The sequence below is a fragment of the Staurois parvus genome, unplaced genomic scaffold (assembly GCF_062004578.1).
Source record: "Staurois parvus isolate SC_StPar_1 unplaced genomic scaffold, SC_StPar_1.0 ptg000005l, whole genome shotgun sequence".
NCBI lineage: Eukaryota > Metazoa > Chordata > Amphibia > Anura > Ranidae > Staurois > Staurois parvus.
The window spans coordinates 2,515,889-2,535,472 of NW_028317801.1; the positions used below are offsets into that span (position 1 = coordinate 2,515,889).

Below are 19,584 nucleotides of genomic sequence, written 5' to 3' on the forward strand. Positions count from 1 at the left end.
GTGTGTCCTTGATTCATGACCTGTTGGACTGAGGCAGTCACTCATCTTTCAGTTAAGAGTTTGCAGCGTATCCTCAAAGCGAGCTACAAAAAACTGCAGGATTCTAACTGCTTATTTCAGTATATTTTGCCACCCATTGCAGATAAAGCAATGCTTCAGCTGGAGACACAGAAGTGTTATCAAGGGGTTCTCGTCTCCTATGAAAGACCATACCAGGCAAGCTGAATTATGGGGGATTTATAAAGCTTTGGATAGCTGCGTTCTTCACTTTTCAGCGTATGTTGTTTTTCAGCATATTTTTTCTATCCTATTTCTAAAATCAGGTTTACTGGATTTGTTCCATTCTTTACTTTTCATGTTTTACTATTATTTAGCTTTTTTTGTTATATTTTATTAAATTCTTCACATTTATTTAAAAAAAAAACCTATTTAAGAATTTAAGAAAATCAAATAGTGACATTAGTTTGGTTCTACAACTAAGGCAAATGCAAGTTATTGTAATTTTACCTTCTTCATCCTCTCTAAGAGATTCATATATGTTGCCCCAGTTTTGCTTGTTTGGTTAGTTTGTTTGCCAGTTATTGTCCAGAAAAACATCCCATTGATTGATTCTGTTTTCAAACACCAGTTTGCTATTTTTTTTATTTGCCAGTGATAGCATTACAACTTTAGATGTATGATGGAAAATGATTAGGAAAATGTTCCAAAAAGTAAATAATGAGGAAAAAGCGATACAAACTTCAGTTTGGCACATCTTTATAAACAATCGTTTGTGTCATTGAGCATAATAAACCTCAGAGAACAACACCAATTTACTTTAAAGTATTGTATATCTAAAGCCAAAACATATTTTAATACAGTAATACATTGACTATAATCTTTGTCAAGATTAAATTTTGCCTCTGTCCCATTGGGGAGACTTTTCTTCACTTTCTGTCCTGTAGATACAACAGGAAGTGAGAAATGATTCCAAACATATTGCTCTCATCAGAACATATGTCAGAGGATTAGAAAATTTTCCTTTTTTCTTTTCCAGTGACAACAGTAACATTTTGTATTTTCCTCACTTAATGACAATGGTGATCAGGAAAAGTGGAGAGGCTGAATCCTCCCAGCTGTGATATAGAGAACAATAGAAAAAAAAGGACTAGAGTTCCAATCATTCCACATTTTTCCAGGTCTTTTGGCTTAATATGCACCTTAATTCAACATTAAAATAGTATTAAACCTAAAAAAAAAAAAGGTATCATACTACCAGTTACCAATCTTTAAAGATGGTGGCTGCACTAGTTTTCCTTCCTGGACTTCCGGTCTTGGGGTGTCTCTTCTCTGGATGGAGGAGCATCTTTGGACAGCAACATGGTCAGTCTGGAGAGAGGGTAGTGTTAGACTAGCATATTTAGATGGACTAGACCAGTGGTCGGCAAGCCGCGGCTCGCGAGCCACATGCGGCTCTTTACCCAGTCTAATGCGGCTCTTCTGTGTGCCGGGCGCCTGCTCCCCTCCCTCCTCTCGGTCGGCCGCTCCCCTGCCTCCTCTCGGTTGGCAGCCCCAAAAGTCCGCGCGGACCTTTTAATCCGGCTTGCGGATGTGGCTGTCAGGATGTGTGTAGGCGGGGCAGCGTGCCGAACGTGAGGGGAGGGGAGCTAGGCTCCTCTCACAGTCCGCCCTGAAGACCCGAACGGCGCGGGAAGACAGCGAGAGGAACGCAAAAGGTAAGTGAATTGACACGGGGGACTTGGCTTACTAGAAGGGGGGGGGGGAATAGTACTGTGGGGGATGAAATACTATATGAGGGATGAATTACTTTATGAGGGATGAAATACTATATGGGGGGATGAAATACTATATGGGGGATGAATTACTATATCAGGGATGAATTACTATATGAGGGATGAAATACTATATGGGGGGATGAAATACTATATGGGGGGATGAAATACTATATGGGGGGATGAATTACTATATGAGGGATGAAATACTATATGGGGGGATGAAATACTATATGAGGGATGAAATACTATATGGGGGATGAATTACTATATGAGGGATGAATTACTGTATGAGGGATGAAATACTATATGGGGGGATGAAATACTATATGAGGGATGAAATACTATATGAGGGGATGAAATACTATATGGGGGGATGAAATACTATATGGGGGATGAAATACTATATGAGGGATGAAATACTATATGAGGGATGAAATACTATATGAGGGATGAATTACTATATGAGGGATGAAATACTATATGGGGGGATGAAATACTATATGGGGGGATGAAATACTATATGAGGGATGAATTACTATATGAGGGATGAAATACTATATGGGGGGATGAAATACTATATGGGGGGATGAAATACTATATGAGGGATGAATTACTATATGGGGGGATGAAATACTATATGAGGGATGAATTACTATATGAGGGATGAAATACTATATGAGGGATGAAATACTATATGGGGGGATGAAATACTATATGAGGGATGAAATACTATATGGGGGGATGAAATACTATATGAGGGATGAAATACTATATGAGGGATGAATTACTATATGGGGGATGAAATACTATATGAGGGATGAAATACTATATGGGGGATGAAATACTATATGGGGGATGAAATACTATACGGGGGATGAAATACTATACGGGGGATGAAATACTATACGAGGGATGAAATACTATACGGGGGATGAATTGCTATGGGGGATGAATTACTATATGGGGGATGAATTACTATGGGGGATGAATTACTATATGGAGGATGAATTACTATATGGGGGATGAATTACTATATGGGGGATGAATTACTATGGGGGATGAATTACTATGGGGGATGAATTACACTATGGGGGATGAATTACACTATGGGGGATGAATTACTATATGGGGGATGAATTACTATGGGGGATGAATTACTATATGGGAGATGTATTTTCAGTTTTAAAAATGTGGCTCTCAAAATAAATTTCAATCATGGTTTTGGCGAGATTTGGCTCAGTTGAAAAAAAAGGTTGCCCACCACTGGACTAGACTAGCAAATTAAACCTGAACTTCAGATAAATGCAGCAACAGTTTTGTGTTTCCTTTGGGATAAAGGTTTTACATCAATTAATAAAAAACTGACCATTGTAAGCCCCCTGCCAGTGGTAATTTTTTTCTCAACCCTCTAAATGCCTCTACAATTGGACACTGGACAGCTTAGGGTTGATTTACTAAAACCAGAGAGTGAAAACTCTGGTGCAACTTTACATGTCAACCAATCAGCTTCCAGGTTTTATTGTATAGCTTAATTGAACAAGCTGAATTTAGAAGCTGATAGGCTACCATGCACAGCTGCACCAGATTTTGCACTCTACATTTTTCAAATCAATTCTTTAGTCTGTTAAAGGAAATTGAAAAATAACAAACTTACTGTCTGGATCACCGGTTGAAAAGGGAAAAAAAAACAAAAAAGAAAATGAATGCACCCACCACATCTAATTGGTAAGCAATACATTTTTGTTTTTGGCTTTAGTATGACTTTACATGTTCCAAAGCTGTAAAAATGTTTATTGATTAATTACTGAAATGTGAAATTTAAAAAATGGCTAACTAGCAAAAACAATAAAAGATAAACCATTATTAAAGTTCCAGGATCAAGCTGTAGGTGCCTCTACCAGGCAGAAGTAACTTGAACAAAAGTGAGGAAATAGCTTGAAAACTTGAATTCTAGAGGTGTGGAGTTGGTCACAATGATATGATCTGCAGCTCTGTATCTTTTTGCTTTTTATTCAGTTTTTCATCTTTACTTAAAGTGGTAGTAACCTCCCACTGGACACTTGTACCTACGACATTATGTTGTAGGGGATTTTTTTTTTATTTGCATTTTACTAATGCTTTAACTAATGCTTTAACAAAAGAAAAAGCGTACCCTTACCTTTCTTTCCACCATGAATATTAATGCCTTAAAACCAGGATAAAGAGAAAAATGTCCCAAACAAAAGTTGGTTGCAAAGTCACATTATACATGGACAGTCCTCAACAGCTTTGGCTTTTGGAAGATTAGCATCTGGCACTTCTGTATTCCCTAGTTTCAACCTCTACCTCTATGTCAGTACAGTACATAGTAGTGGTATATAGGGATGGTGGGAAGAACAAGAGCACACAGGGAAGGAGGAGGTCACTAGGGTCCAATGCATTCAGAAGTGTTTCAGATGCTAAAGATTCTTCAGCTGCCAAAGCTCTTGCAGACAGCACAGTTAGAATTTGCTGCCCACTGGAGGGGTAAATACACTGCTAAAAAAATTAAAAGAGCCCTACAAAATGACCTCCAGCAGGCCACTGGTGTGAATGTCTCTGACCAAACAATCGGAAACAGACTTCATGAGGGTGGCTTGAGGGCCCAACGTCCTCTAGTGCGTCCTGTGCTCACTGCCCAGAACCATAGAGCCTGATTGGCATTTGCCATTGAACACCAGATTTGACAGGTGCACCACTTGCGCTCTGTGCTTTTCGCAGATGAGAGCAGGTTCACCCTGAACACATGTGACAGACGTGAAAGGGTCTGGAGAAGCCATGGAGAACGTTATGCTGCCTGTAACATCGTTCAGCATGATCGTTTTGGTGGTGGGTCAGTGATGGTCTGGAAAAACATATCCATGGAGGGATGCACAGACCTCTACAGGCTAGACAATGGCACCCTGACTGCCATTAATATCGAGATTAAATCCTTGGACTCACTGTCAGACCCTAAGCTGGTGCAGTGGGTCCTGGGTTCCTCCTGGTGCAAGACAATGCCCAGCCTCATGTGGCAAGTGTATCCAGGCAGTTCCTGAAAGAATTGATACCACAGAATGGCCTGCACGGTCACCTGACCTAAATCCAGTAGAACACCTCTGGGATATCATGTTTCGGTCCATCTGACGCTGCCAGGTTGCACCTCAGACTGTCCAGGAGCTCAGTGATGCCCTGTTCCAGATCTGGGAAGAAATACCCTAGGACACCGTCTGTTGACTCATTAGGAGCATCCCCCGACATTGTCAGGCATGCATAGAAGCATGTGGGGGCCATACGAACTACTGAGTACAATTTTGAGTTGCTGCAATGAAATTTCAGCAAAATGGACTAGCCTCCTGCATAATTTTTTCACTTTGATTTTCGGGGTGTCTTTGAATTCAGTCCTCTGTAGGTTGATAATTTTCATTTCCATCAAACGATGGGACATCCTTACGTTCCTAACACATTACTCAGTCCATATCAGTATAGATATCCAGCATGAGATTTTTCCCCATTGAGATCTGATGTGCTTTCAAAGTGTTCCTTTAATTTTTTTTTAGCAGTGTATTAAGAATCCTCTTTTGCAAGTGTTTTTCTATGTTTGTAATTTTTTTAATAAAATACTGTTTTCATCTTTTATCATCCTTGTGCTTTTTATATCTATTTATAATATTGGGTTCATAGCTGTATTTATATAATTGTAGCGCAACACATTTTATATATGTTCTATGCTGTGATAGCTATCTCATAGCGTGCCAGCTGCTCTAATCACATATTTTTTTTCCCTACACGCAGAACGTTTTTCTGGTTTTAAGCTTTTTTTTATCTCACTGCCAATCTGCTCTAGCTTCTTTGCAGCTTCTTCCTTTCTACATACATTAACTCAAGCAATGGCGGCCTTGCGCTTCAAAGGAAAGGTTTCCTATTATTGACCTCAGTGGCTTGTGCCAATGCAATATGTGTCAAAGCAGCATGTAGTCTATAATGTATGAGCATGTGACAGCTTGACACTGCAGATGCTTGTATGAGATTTTAGCAGTTCAGTTTAGAGCTGAAGTTGAATTTTCTTATATTTTGCCACCTTGCTTGGTTCCTACAACCTCACCCCTTCCCTTTCACCAACATGCTAACATGCAGTGAACTGACTCTTGGGAGGACCTCTATGGTTAAGCCTTAGGAGGGGTGAAACATGTCAGAAGAGTGTGTCCTAAGGGTGTCAACAGCCAGCTGCATACATTAAAACTACCAGTGGGACTCCTGTGGAGTATGACCTTGTTTTTTTATTTTCTGACACTTGAGAAGTGTTATGCAAATACTGAGATATTCTGATGGGTTAATGTCATTCTGGAGGAGTAGTGTTCCTAGGCAGACAGCAAGTGCATGCAGACTTCCCTAGTTATAACCCACATGTGATGCTGACCTTCCATTGTAGAAAGAACTGAAATCCAGTAAATGAAAGGAGCAGACCAGCGACAAGGTTTGACAAGAAGGAACTAGATGATGCTGAATGTCCTCCAGCCAGGAAATGAAGCTCTATCTGATTTGCTGCAACTTCTATTGCACACTGTGAAAAGCTCACAGTGTGCGGTGAATTCAGAGTAAGCAATTTCAGTACACAAGAGGATCCTGTACAACTATGCAAGACTGATGGTAAGGCTGGAGTTCAGTATTAAAGAAGAAGTATAGTCAAACTTGTTTGTCTATACTTCACATGTGGGTCACTGGAGTGCACTTATTTCTGCATTCCTCTGACCCAAATTCAGCCGACAGCTGACTAAAGCCTGATGTCAGCTGACACAGCAGAGTCAGTCTCAGGCCCTGCAAGGAACCCGACCGTATTGTCGATATCCACGAAAATAATTGATCGTCATCTGGCTCAGGCTCTTAGTACGCAGTTGAGAGCCTGAGCCAGCTGCTTCCACCCACTGCACAGCCCAGTGCTCCAGTGAGCACTAGAGGGCAGAGCAGAGAGTTGTTGACTGACAGTCATCACTCTCTGCTCATTGAAGACCGAGAACTGAATGATCAGCGGTCATGTGATTGTTCAGTTTTTGGTTTTAGAGCCAGCGGGGGACAGCTGCAGCCACATAGGTGAGTATGAATGTTTTTTTCTGTCCTGCACTTCTCTTTTAAATATACTTTAATTGCCCACTTATCTAAAGCATATAAAATAACCCCTGAAAATCTACTAGAATTAATAAACATTAAGAACTACCAGAAGCATTGCATTCTGTAAAGAAATAATGTCTATTAAACTCTACATAAAATCTACACAAGAACATTCATTTAATCTTGGAACTGTTTCAAGGTGCATGGTGAAATTCGTTGGGTAAAGCAGAGAATTCCAATAATGAGCACTGAGCCTGTTTACATGAATCAATATTTTCTGTTTTTCATCTTTTTTGTCGCTTCTGTTGCTCTGTAGTGAACTCTGGCTTGTTTGCTCAGCCACAGTGATTGGACAATTTGCTAATTAAAAAAAAGGATTTTGCAATTTGCTCGGCAAATACGCTGAGCAATCCACTTGACTGTGCTGGCAGGATGGCCGTGTGCCTTTCCTAAATGTCTATATGGTATTGTCGGGGGGCTCAGCTTGTGTTTGCACATGTTTTTGTCACAGCTTGCGTTTGGGTATCTGGTGCCATGCTGTGACATGTGACAGTCTGTTAGTCACTGCAAGTTTTTTTCCAGTTAAATTTCAGAAATAACAACTATATGTTGATGCGATGTATGTGCATACCATGGTGAATGACAGGAACAAGATGTACTTAGCAGGCAAGTGGCTTGTGCTGTTCGTGACTTACTGCGAGTACAGACACCTGTGGCTGTGTGGGCTTGACAACTGGGAACTTGAGATGAGCAAACCAATGAATTGGGAATGAAATGTACCCATAGCAGGCTGATCTAAGGTTGCCAGATAGCTAACTGAATTGACACAGAGCAGAGAACAATGGCAAAGTAATAGGTTTGTTGTATAGCAGGAGTCTTTGTTGGCAGTAATTGATTTACACATGCTACATCCACCTAATGGAGCCTTGAAAAAAATCGGATGCTTCTGGGTATGGTGGAACATGTGACTCTCCTCATCCTATCACAATGCAGTGCCCAGTGTGTTGACAGTCTTTATTTGCTGCCAGCTCCTGCAAAGCTGTGCAAGGGTAGCACCCTGCTTCTTCTTCAGGAAGGGTACTCACACACCTATAAAAGGAGAGAGTCTATGCTCCGAAACATGTCACCACCCCCTGCTCACATCACTTCCGGCTAGCGCCCCACACAGACAGCATGCATTCCAGCGTGCGTTCTAGCGTTCCCGGAAGAGCGGTGGCCATCTTGGCATCACATTCTGAGCTCCCCCTTCAGCTGCTGGCTGGCACAGTGGGCTGACATACAGTGACAAGAGCCCCGCAGAGACATCTGTTTGATGAGCCTGCTATTTTATCACTCTTTGAAAGGTTTTTAACCATCCTTTATTAAAAGTTCTGGATTTACTGCACTTAGATGTGCCTTCTTCTTCTCTTCTCTCTCAGATCTCGCTCCATACTCTTAGAAGTGCTGCCAGGGCATGTTTCCAGTTATCCTATACACCAGCTGTCATCTTCAAGTTGTTTGTCCCCATAGCAGATGCACCCTATGAGATTTTCTCAAGCTGTGGGTGGTCCTGTAGGCACCACTGGGCTTGACAAAATTCAATTTTTCAATCAGTTGAATGAAGGCAGTGGGGCGGGGGAAAACCAAGGTGGTAGGCACCCAGATGGAAGGCATGGCACACACAGTGGTTTAGAGTGTGAAATTATATTGTCAAACCGTTCCAAATACAATAACAGAGTCTTTCCAACAATAAGAACCTAGTGGCAACACTCACAGCAGTATGCAGGACTCACAGAGAGAGAGAGTGATGCATGGAGGCTGGCAGCACCTGGTGCAGGGAGCGGCTGGAAGGCGGATTCAGTAAGCACAAGTAGCAAAGAAGTCCCCAAATGAGCTATGGCCTATGCTGTCCCTCCTCCTCTGGAACCTTTCCCTAAGCTGGCACACACTCCTTGTCAAGCTGGTTGCTGTCTCTCACCTAGCCACAATTAATAGCCGCGCTGAATACATGCCAGGGTTTTTTGGTAAGCTCTGCCCTAAAGATGGCTGCAGGGGCACTCCGGGTAGCAGGGTCCAATCGGACAGCAGCCCACCCAATGACACGTACAAAGGACAATCCTCCTGTCATCCACTCTCCCTGCAAGGCGGAGGCAACAGCGCCACCTATATAGGGAGATCAGGGGCGGACTGACAACTCATGGGGCCCCCAGGCAATAGGGGATCATGGGGCCCCTGTGTCCTTGCCCAAACTCATAAAAGCCTATGAAAAAGGTACCAGGGGCATCTCATGGGGCCCTCTACTGACCCCGGGCCCTCGGGCAGTGCCCAAGTTTCCAAATGGTCAGTCCGCCCCTGAGGGAGATTAACCTGCCTATTTCTACATGCAGTGTCTGTTCAGGTATTCAGCAGCTACAGCTTATACTAAATAGAAAAGCTGGCATGGGGAGATTCCTTCATTCTCACTGTATAGGATGGATAGGAAATTGAATGATTTCTCTTGATCAGCCCACAGAGCTGAACAAGAGAAATCAGTAGGTGCACGGCTAACTTAACTAACCTAAACTGACCCAGAATCCTCCACCCAGCTGCTCACTTATGTCAAAGTGACAGTTGAAGTCTTCTCCGTGGTTTATCTCCTCTGGGCACAAAGAGAAATTTGGAACAGAGGAGATAAAACAGTGGAGGAAGCTGTGGCTGTCCAGCTGAGATAATTAAGCAGCAAGTTGTGGTTTCTAGGTTATTTTAAACTGGGGGCTAGTGAGAATAAAGTAATAGTAATGTAGTTTGTCTAAAAGAAAACTTGTCCTTTATAAAGGGAACTCCAACTTTTGCATAAAAAAAAACTATATTGCAAAAAAATATGCATTTATTATTTTTTGGGTTTCAATTGTAATCACAATCAGCATCACAGGCACAATGCTCTGGCTCCTGCAGACTATTCCTCCAGCTCAGGTCCTTCAGCTACAGAGCTGAAGGAAGTATCAATGGACTACAAGTGAAGTGATGTCATCAAACTTGTGCTCACTTGAGAACTACAGCCCCTCTCCCTCGGTGGCCAATTGGATTTGTAGTTCTTTCATTCGTAACTTTCTGTTAACGAATGATGCAGCTGCGCAGTCAGAGAAAAGCTCCCAGATTCTGTAAGTGGTGACAGTGGAGAAGGAGTTATTTGGGAGTGGGGGGCTGTGCAGGTTGACCCAGTTTCATGTTACACAATAAATATGAGGGTGGAGCTATCTTTTAAACATCTGGTGGGCACTTCAAGAGGACTGCCACAGAGAAAAAAAAATCAGCCTTCAGTGATGGGTTACTAATCTTTTGACACTATGGGTACCCCCTAAAAGTCTTTCTTTTTTATAAAAAAAAAGCAGTCACAGCCTGAGTGGAAAAGCCAGTCCCCTACCAACATGGAATAGAAGGAACCCTTTCTCTATGTGTGGAAGCAGTGATCTCTCTGCAGAGCTCCAACATGTCCCTTCTCCTGCTGATTCAGAGCCAGAGCGCTCTTTTCAACAGACAGCATGAGTTTTGCTGATTGCAAAGGTATAGCTATGATTCAGCATGGGGCACAGTGGACCTCTGCAGAGAGACCACTGCATCCACACAGCAAGCATGGGTCCTTATCTTCAGCATGCTGGCAGGAGACCAGGTTTTCTACTAAGGTTGTAGCAGCTTTACAAAGCAATCAAACTGTAAGGCCCCTTTCACAGGGGGTGGACTCCATCTCTGATCTGCCTGCTCAGCAGGGGAACAGGTCTGTGTCCTGCTGGGCACAGTGATCCGATTGGATCTGCTGTAGTATGAGTGTCCTTTTAAGGACTTATTGATGAGGAGGAAGCAGCAGCAGGAAGAGACAGTGCTGCATTGATATTGCTGCTGGTGGGATCACAGGTGTGTGCATAGAGTTTCAGCTGTTCAGCCTGTACAAAGCAATGACAGGCTGACAAGAGACAATGCTGTTTGCAATCTGAACATCTAGGTTACCTGCGGTTAGGATTGTCCATTACTGTCTGTTTCCAGGGCTGGACATCTGCCCCAAATGGCTGGTAACCGCCAAATGCTTAAATACATGTGAAGCTCAGAAGACAGCTAAAGCTGGCCATAGATGGATGGAAAATCACTTGAAAATTCTTTTGCATTTGATAAAGATCTGTCGAATGAACATGCGATTACGCCATTATTGATACAACATTTTTTTCCCCCACTTGCTGACATATTGTAAAATCACTTGAAAATTCTTTTGCATTTGATAAAGATCTTTTGAATGAACATGCTATTACGCCATCATTGATATAATTTTTTTTCCCCCACTTGATGACATATTGATGACATATTGTCATTCATTTATAATATAAAATGTATATTTCTTTGTTGATCAATTTTTTTCATGGTATTCCCGATTGATTCCACTAATCGAAAATCGTTCATTGTCACTACAAAATTCCAACATGCCAGTTTGTTTTTCTGCCATAAATCTTTGCATTTCGAGAATCGAAATGAGTCTACTAACGTTTACAAAGCTGAATGACTGAGGTTTTTGAGTGATTTTTCAAATGATTTTCTACCCATCTATGACCAGCTTAAGGTTCCTGTCAGCCTGTCTTTGTTTTACAGGCTGAGCTGCCACTGTCCATGCGTACATTTGCGTTAATGGGACCTAAGAACAGATATAATACACTCAGCCAATCTGTGGATGTGTTTAAAATGCAGCTAAGGTCACGTACACAAATAATTTTCTATAAAGCTTATTCTTATTTTGGTACTAACAAGTTACATGTTGTAGATGTTCTGGAGTCTTCCACAGAAACTTGTTTTTTGTCTTACAAGAGAATGTTTGTCGTTCTGATTTTTGCTCATTATGGTTCTACCTAAAACAGCACCCCGTTGTTCAAAGCCATACAAAAAGTTGATTGAACTCTGTGATAAGACTTGTTTCATTAACAGTGTTTAAAGCCTATGTGTCCTGTAACCTTCTAACTCATTAAAAGCCTTTCAAGGGAATATGTAGTGGTTTCAGGCATATTTTCTCATTACAGTCATAACTAAAAAAATGTAGTTTATATTGCATATTAATAGTTTGTATTTTTTACATTCTGATAGCAGGTGGCGTTCTGGGCTAATTTTTACATATTTTCCAGGCTATCCTTAATGAACCTGTTGACAAAGCCTGCTGTTTTTAGAGTTCAATAGCTCATGCTGAATTTTACTCATAATTTTACTCATAAGTCAGAGCAAGGACTCTTTCTGCTTAGGCCACTTTCACGACAGGTCAGATCAGGTCCACCTGTCAGTTTTTCAGGTGGAACTGATTAGAAAGTCCATTCATCCCAATAGACAGACAGCTGTAAATGGACTTGTGTCCACTTACATCTGCCAATCCTTGGTCGCTGCTAAAAAAAAAAAAAACAAAAAGGGACAGTGATCTGTCATCTTTTGTTTGGGCAGATTGGATTGTAGGGTAGTCAGGTGTAAATGGACATTGGAGTCCATTTACATCTGGCAACCCACAGAGCAGAGTGGGCTCTGTCCTAGTCCACTCTACATAAACAAAGAGACATGGATGTGTCATCCTCCCACTCTGCTCTGATCAGCAGGGGATCTGTGAGCAGATATAATTGATGTGCTTACATTATTTTTGGAGAATAAGGATTTTTAGTCACTTTAACTGTCTGATAGGGAAGAAAGCCCTAAAACAGGATCTGGCTCAACAACCTTCTGGAGGAAGCAGTTATATGTTGCTTCAATTAAAAAAGTTCAAGGCAGTGACTGTCAACTTACAAAGAATAGGGGACCCCTGATATAGCAAGACATAATATTCAATGTACAGTAAATAATGTACAGAAGAATGTCAGAGACTGCAACGTTACTAAAGGAATTGGCCATAGTCTGTTGCACTTGCTCCATTTGTGGTTGGAGACATGCTGTTGGAGAAAGTCAGATATTAGGAACGTTACATGAGACTGCTAGAGATCACTTTTATAACAGCTCTATTAGAAAATCAATGCCCTATTACTGACTGTTTGTTTTGGAGGCAATTTTTTGCTGGAATACAGCTGCAATAATATGTTTTTCATTGCCTTTCCCTTTAATGATATGCTGTTTGTGGTTTGGAGGACCTGCAGAAGTGACTAAGCTGGCAATCAGCACAGCAATATGCCTGCATCAATATTCCTAATCACACTGGCTAAGAGCTATTTAAGGTGAAGGTTGGGGAAGGCTGTCCTATGAAACAGCTCTCGCTAATAATTACATATCAAAATATGGTGTCAGACAGAGCAGAGAAAAGAGGTGGTATTCAGTATATCTTATTACTGAGTCATTGTTATGGTGGTTGGTGTTCTTGTCATGCTTCTGTACGTTCTTACCCTCCTCTATGAATTTAATGGGCCCCGTGTTGTATTGAGGGTGGAGGAATAGTTCCCGGTTGATGAGCTTGCTTCTTGCTTGTTTATGGAAGGGTGATTTGAGCTCAGAGCTTTGTCCTCTTTAACCTACATAAAAACTGCCACTGGGGCACGTTATGTGCATTATTATGTAGATCACTTTTAATGAGCCTCAATTAAATGAAGCCTGAATTATGTACTCAATGTAATTACATGGTATTAAGATTGTGTCTTTGGTTTGGAAACACCTACAGGTTTAGTATCAGCAGGAGATCTAAGAAAATGGACAATAGATGATGTAGAGAGTTTTCGTCGATCTCTAATATCATAGTTGGAAATAAAATAACTAAGTGGTCAATCTGTTCTCAGCGATACCATTCAAAGTGGAACTCCAGACAAAGTTTTTTCTTTAATTTTGGATAAAACTGGGAAGGGTTAGAACTTCTCACTTCCTGTGTGAACACTGGGAAAGAAAGTGAGTAGAATGTTAGAAAAAAAGGGGGGGATAGCCACCTAACATGACACGTAATTATGTGTCATATAAATATCTCCGTCTCACTAATAATTAGTGTTGATTTATAAACCTGATATGCTTAACATAAAACATAGCAGTATGACAAGTGCAATACTGCTCACACAGAGTGGTTATTAGAAAATCCAAGCGGAGTAATATAGTAAGTATTTACAAACAAGTTTTATTCGATCACATGGATCATACTGAGGTTAGACAGAGACATGGTAAACAAGTCATTATAACATCACTGAACTAAAAACATTCGGCGTCTCCAGATCTATTAGTTATTCGGCAATCAGGAATCCACATAAGGCAATGAAGTTCCTAACTACTTGATCAAGGAATTTTCATATTTTCCATATGATATCTGCATAAGGGGAACATTCTTCAAAAAATTGTTTTGGTAGCCACCACAGTGAATAGAATGACCTCCTGAAATGGAAAACCAGAAAAGAAGGGATCATAGTAGAGGGAACAAAAAATAGGATATATGCACTAACCGTATGCAATAACAGAACAACCCCATGACAGGTATATATGTTATTCCATTACCTTCTCATAAACTTGACCATCATGAAAGGATGGATATATGGCCTTCCTGGATAGCCACCCCAAATGGAAATGTATCCACAGTAGTAAATGATTCATACAAAAGATCAAGGGGACTCCTCCTCACTTGAAGTAAGATCAGGTCTGGATGAAAAAGTGAATATGGGGGTGGGAAGCCAGGTAGTTAATATGTAAAGTCCAGACTGGTTAATACAGTCTATGTATATTTCAATATATAGACCCAAATCTGGGTTTCCAAAAATTGCTCAATAATGAGAAAGTAGTGCGGTTCCTTAAAAATATATATGAGACTGTTTTAGCATGCCACAACACATATAAAGCGTAGTGTATAGGTATTCCTCCAATAGGAGTTCAAAAAATTCCCCAAGCATGAGGTAGATAGGCACAGGGTTTCCAAAAATATGAGGGTATGTTACCCGTTTATATTGATAGCACTAAAGCCTAATTTAGCCAAACGGCTATAAACTTCCCACCGGTGGAAGTAGGCTGTGACTCAGAGTTGCCATGTGCTGGCTGCTTAGGATGATATCCTCATCATAATTTGAGTGTTTCCTACCTTTCCAGTGAGGAGCTGAAGCAAACCGCTTCTTCCGTCCTCGTGGGCACCACGCCCTATGGAGATGCCGAGCGTAATGATGTCATCACGTTGACGCGTTTTGTCCGCCAATCACCGCAGACTTTGTCAGAACTGGGAGGGGACTACTATTGCTTTGCCTTATATAGTACCCTAATTACATTGTTGTTTATGTGGCCCTCTTGTGTTAGAAAACCATCACTACATTTAAAATCAAAAATCATACAAAAAAAACATATACTCAATGGTGACATTGAAGAGAAAGCCTTATTTCAAGGAAAAGAGACCACCATAGACAGACAGATTCATACCAAAAATTCTTTTGACTCAGATGGCAATGTGGATAAATCTTTAGCCCTGAAGTAGATCTTTTATTCAGTTCAGACAGACTTTTAAAATTGGGTTCTGTATTCAAACCGTATAGGACTGATGTATCAAGAGTATATCTTTTATTTAATTCAAAAAAACTTTGAAATTGAGTTCTAGACACACTAGATTAATAACACCATCTAGGAGGATGCCTAATATTAGAGAAAATAAATGACTTAGTACCTTTCTGGATCTAGTACATAATGATTTGTGTAAAATTAATTGGTCCATGAGGAACCCTAATAATCTGACTAGAGAGGAAAGAAGAGCACTCCTAGAGCTAAAAAATGCAAAAGATATTGTAATAAAGAAAAGTGATAAAGGGGGGAACGTGGAGTTACTATAAAATGATGACTATGAGAAGGAAATTTTGAGACAATTAAGGGATTCTAGTACTTATTGTAAATTACACATGAACCCCTTTCCTAGGATAGTTGAGGTATTAAATAGAAAGTTAAAGTGGGCATTCAAAGTAAAGTGGGCCAAAAGTAGTGCACGCACAATTTACAAAAATGCACAGCAAATGAATCGTGATGTGCTACTGCCGGTGCAGGCAAACGCAATGGATTTGGGGTGTCATTAAGATAACATTGACATCTGCTGCAGATCTCAACTGTAATGCTGTTTGAGCATGGTGCGAGAAACACACACAGTACATGGAATTCCCATACCAAATTCTGGTGTGAACTGGCCCTTACACACACTGCAGGTATGGCCAAATGATGCGAGGAATCTCTATATATCAGGTCCCAGTCAAGATGGCCAACGCAAATATCACACAATTTCAGTATCTGATAGCTGTTCTCCCCAAGATGGTTTCCTATAAATAAAAATAGTCATCAATTGGCTCCTGACAACCTGTAGAAACAGTACAATTCTACCTTCAGGTTGGAGAATATACTGCAGCCTCTGGAGCTGTCTACTCCTTCATTCATGTTTATGTCACTTTTCTAACAATGATTCTTTAGTAGTTGCAATCAACAACAGACATCTTTGTGTACCTTAATATGTAAAACTATATTGTGTTCCAGTAAAATATGAAAAGTGCACACTACTTATTTAGAGGACACAGATTACTTGTGAGATGCTGGGAATGTATCTTCTTAGGATGGTGGTCCTATGTTTTCTAATGTCCTGATCTTCTGAGTGGTCCCAATCCTGATCCTAAAAAATGCAGTCAAGTGTTTTTTGCTTGCTAGAATGATAGGACATGTTCTCTGAAGGTTTTACAAAGCAGAAACTACTGTGACTAAAAGGATGCAGTATCATACAGAAGCACGGTGAAAAGCTTGCTGAATCATGTAAAATTCAGAATAAAGATAAATGTAATAACGTGTATTAATATATTAACGTTGAAGTTTAGGTATGAATTTAATTGCATAGTTACATTGGTCCAGCTTGGACCACTGTAAGAAGGCATATCTCATACCGGAGCGGAAGCTGACAATCACTGTAGTAGTCTCACTATTACAGTGACTGCTGCTCTCTGTGCCAAGAGACTGCCCTTCTGTAACTGCATGGGGGTCACTCACTTGGCACTTCCTCCATTCACAGAATACCTTGTATATTTTATTAAATGTATACAAGGTGTTCTCTGATTGGATGAAAAGAGGAGGTGAAATCATGATCTCCACCTCATCCAATCAGACAATGCCTTGCAATCATTGAAAAAATAAATAAAATATAAGGCATTCAGTGAATAGCGGCAGTGGACCCAGAAGATTGCTGCTATTACTGTAGTAGCAGCAACTACTACAGTGATTTGCTGTTTACACAGAGATTGCTCAGGTATGGAATACTTACATCCAAGTTGAACCAATATAACTATGCAATACAATTCCTACCTAAACATTAGCTTTAAAGCTGCTTGAGTTAGCATAATTACAGAGATTTCTGAGTAGTTTTAGAAGGTCACAGACATCAGCCAATCATTTGATATCAATTTTGAATGAAACAATAAAATCCCATTTCTATTTGTGCAGTGAGTTAACACATGTTACAGTATGTCACATGTCTACATGCATTGCATTAAGGCAGCCCACTGAAATCAATGGGTTTGTCACATGTCAGCATATTTTTGCCACAATGCACAATGTTGCATTGCCACGTGTATGTTGCCTTAGTGCATTTGACTGTTATTCCAAGTGAATGGCACAGCAATATGTCACTGTATATTACTCTGCTGCATATATATAAATTGGCCATAAAGGATTATTATATATTAGTAGGGTTACAAATTGGTTTATACCCTCCTAAATAGGGACTGTAGTGACCAACAATCCTGTTCACCTGTATGCAGGGCCGGTGCTACCACTAGGCAAACTAGGCAGCTGCCTAAGGTGCACTGCCGCTTAGAGCCGGAGCCACAGCCGCTGGTTTCCCTACTCCATGGCCTTATCTAGGGCGGTGCTGGGATGGGCTTTGGGGGGATTTGGGTAAAGTGAGAGGATTTTATGCTGCGAAGGGGGTTTAGCTAGAGGAGGGATTTGGGAGAATTTGTCCTAAGTGGGGGAGTAAAGGAACAGGAGTGATTCTGGGAGGAGGGATTAGGGGGATTTGTGCTAAGAGGGGGACTGGGGGGGATTTGTGCTAGGAGAGGGGATTGGTTGGATTTGTGTTAGGAAAGAGGATTGAGGTGGTATTTGTGTAAGGAGAGAAGATTTGGGGGGATTTGTGCTAGGAGGGGAGATTGGGGGGATTTGTGCTAGGAGAGGCGATTAAGGGGATTTATACTAGAAGGGAGGATTGGGGGGGAATTGTGCTAGGAGGGGAGATTTGTGTTAGGAAAGAGGATTGAGGGGGAACTTGTATAAGGAGAGAAGTTTGGGGGGGATTTGTGCTAGGGGGGGAGATTGGGGGGATTTGTGCTAGGAGAGGCAATTGAGGGGATTTATACTAGAAGGGAGGATTGGGGGGGAATTGTGCTAGGAGGGGAGATTTGTGTTAGGAAAGAGGATTGAGGGGGAACTTGTATAAGGAGAGAAGATTGGGGGGGATTTGTGCTAGGAGGGGAGATTGGGGGGGTTGTGCTAGGAGAGGGGATTGGGGGGGTTATATTATACGGGAGGATTGGGGGGATTTGTGCTAGGAGGGGGGATTTGGGAGTAGGGATTTGTGCTAGGAGAAGGGATTTGGAGGAAATTAGTGCTAGGAGAGGGGGATGGGGGAATTTGTGTTAGGAGGGGGATGGGGGGGGGGGGTTGTGCTAGGAGGCAGGATTAGAAGCGCATGTGCTAGGAGGGGGGGATTTGTGCTAGGATCGGGGATTTGTGTGGGGAGGAAGAATTTGTGCTGGGAAGGATAATTTGGAGGGGGTTGTGCTAGGAGGTGGGATTAGGGGCATTTATGCTAGGAGGGGGAATTTGGGGGAAAGGATTTGTACTAGGGTGGAAAATTTGAGGGGAAAGAAGATGTGTGCTAGGAGGGGAGAAATAGAACTGTAAGTGAACTTTTTTTATTCAGACCACATAGAATTAATATGTAAATAAACAGGATACACCTACAAAAGGTTTTTTTCACCTGTAAGTTTTCATGATATTAGTCCATCAGACAAAAAGAGGGACAACCAAGGAGGAAAAGGAATGGGACAGTTGGGAGCTATGTGTATGAGTGAATCCTTCTTCTATATACTACTTTAACAAATATGTAATTTAAACAGATTATATGAACAAATGTTTTACAAATTCTTTTTTTCTTTGTTTTTTTTCTAGGATACGTTCAGGGTCAGCAAATATGAAGTATCTCCAGATATGAAGTATGTTCTGCTTGCATTTAATGTCAAACCGGTAAGTGGATAGAGCTACCTATAGACCATGATTTGCGGTGACATTGACCTAAAGAAAATGTGTCATTAATGGAAAAATCTTCTACTCATCTGCTGCCATTGGATGGGCACATCAGCTTTATAGAACTATAGGGAACAGTGCCATCTAGCAGACAAGAATGGAAAATGCTTTCAGAAGGACTTCAGTATCAGACTTACATGCTGGTATATACAGTATATCAAGTATATTAAAATGTTACAAAGGGCAGCACAAATCACAGGAACCAGGTAGCCCAATACTCCTTAACAATTACAGCTTGCACCTAACTTTTGAGGTTTTCTATAATTGTTGTGGAGCTGGCTCCTAAAAAATCCGGCTAGCTTCAGGATTGGACAGACTGGTTCATAAATTCAATATTAATTTGCGCACTCTTGATATAACATAAATAGATTTAATTTAACAGTAAAATGAAGAGTTTAGATATTTGAATGAAAACGGTCTTATAGGTCATACCCTTTAGCAACCTGGTATCCTATATTATCTTCTAGGT

The 19,584-nt window shown here is 41.0% G+C and overlaps 1 protein-coding gene across 3 annotated transcripts in view; it reads left to right on the plus strand.

The window, feature by feature from the left end:
• DPP6 (dipeptidyl peptidase like 6) overlaps positions 1–19,584 on the plus strand; it is a 1,666,940-nt gene that overhangs the window by 1,345,954 nt on the left and 301,402 nt on the right. For all 3 annotated transcript variants that reach the window (XM_089692326.1, XM_089692191.1, XM_089692252.1), the window contains exon 5: positions 18,981–19,055. In XM_089692326.1, coding sequence (XP_089548452.1) covers positions 18,981–19,055 — 75 coding nt within the window. The remainder of the gene's footprint in view (positions 1–18,980; positions 19,056–19,584) is intronic.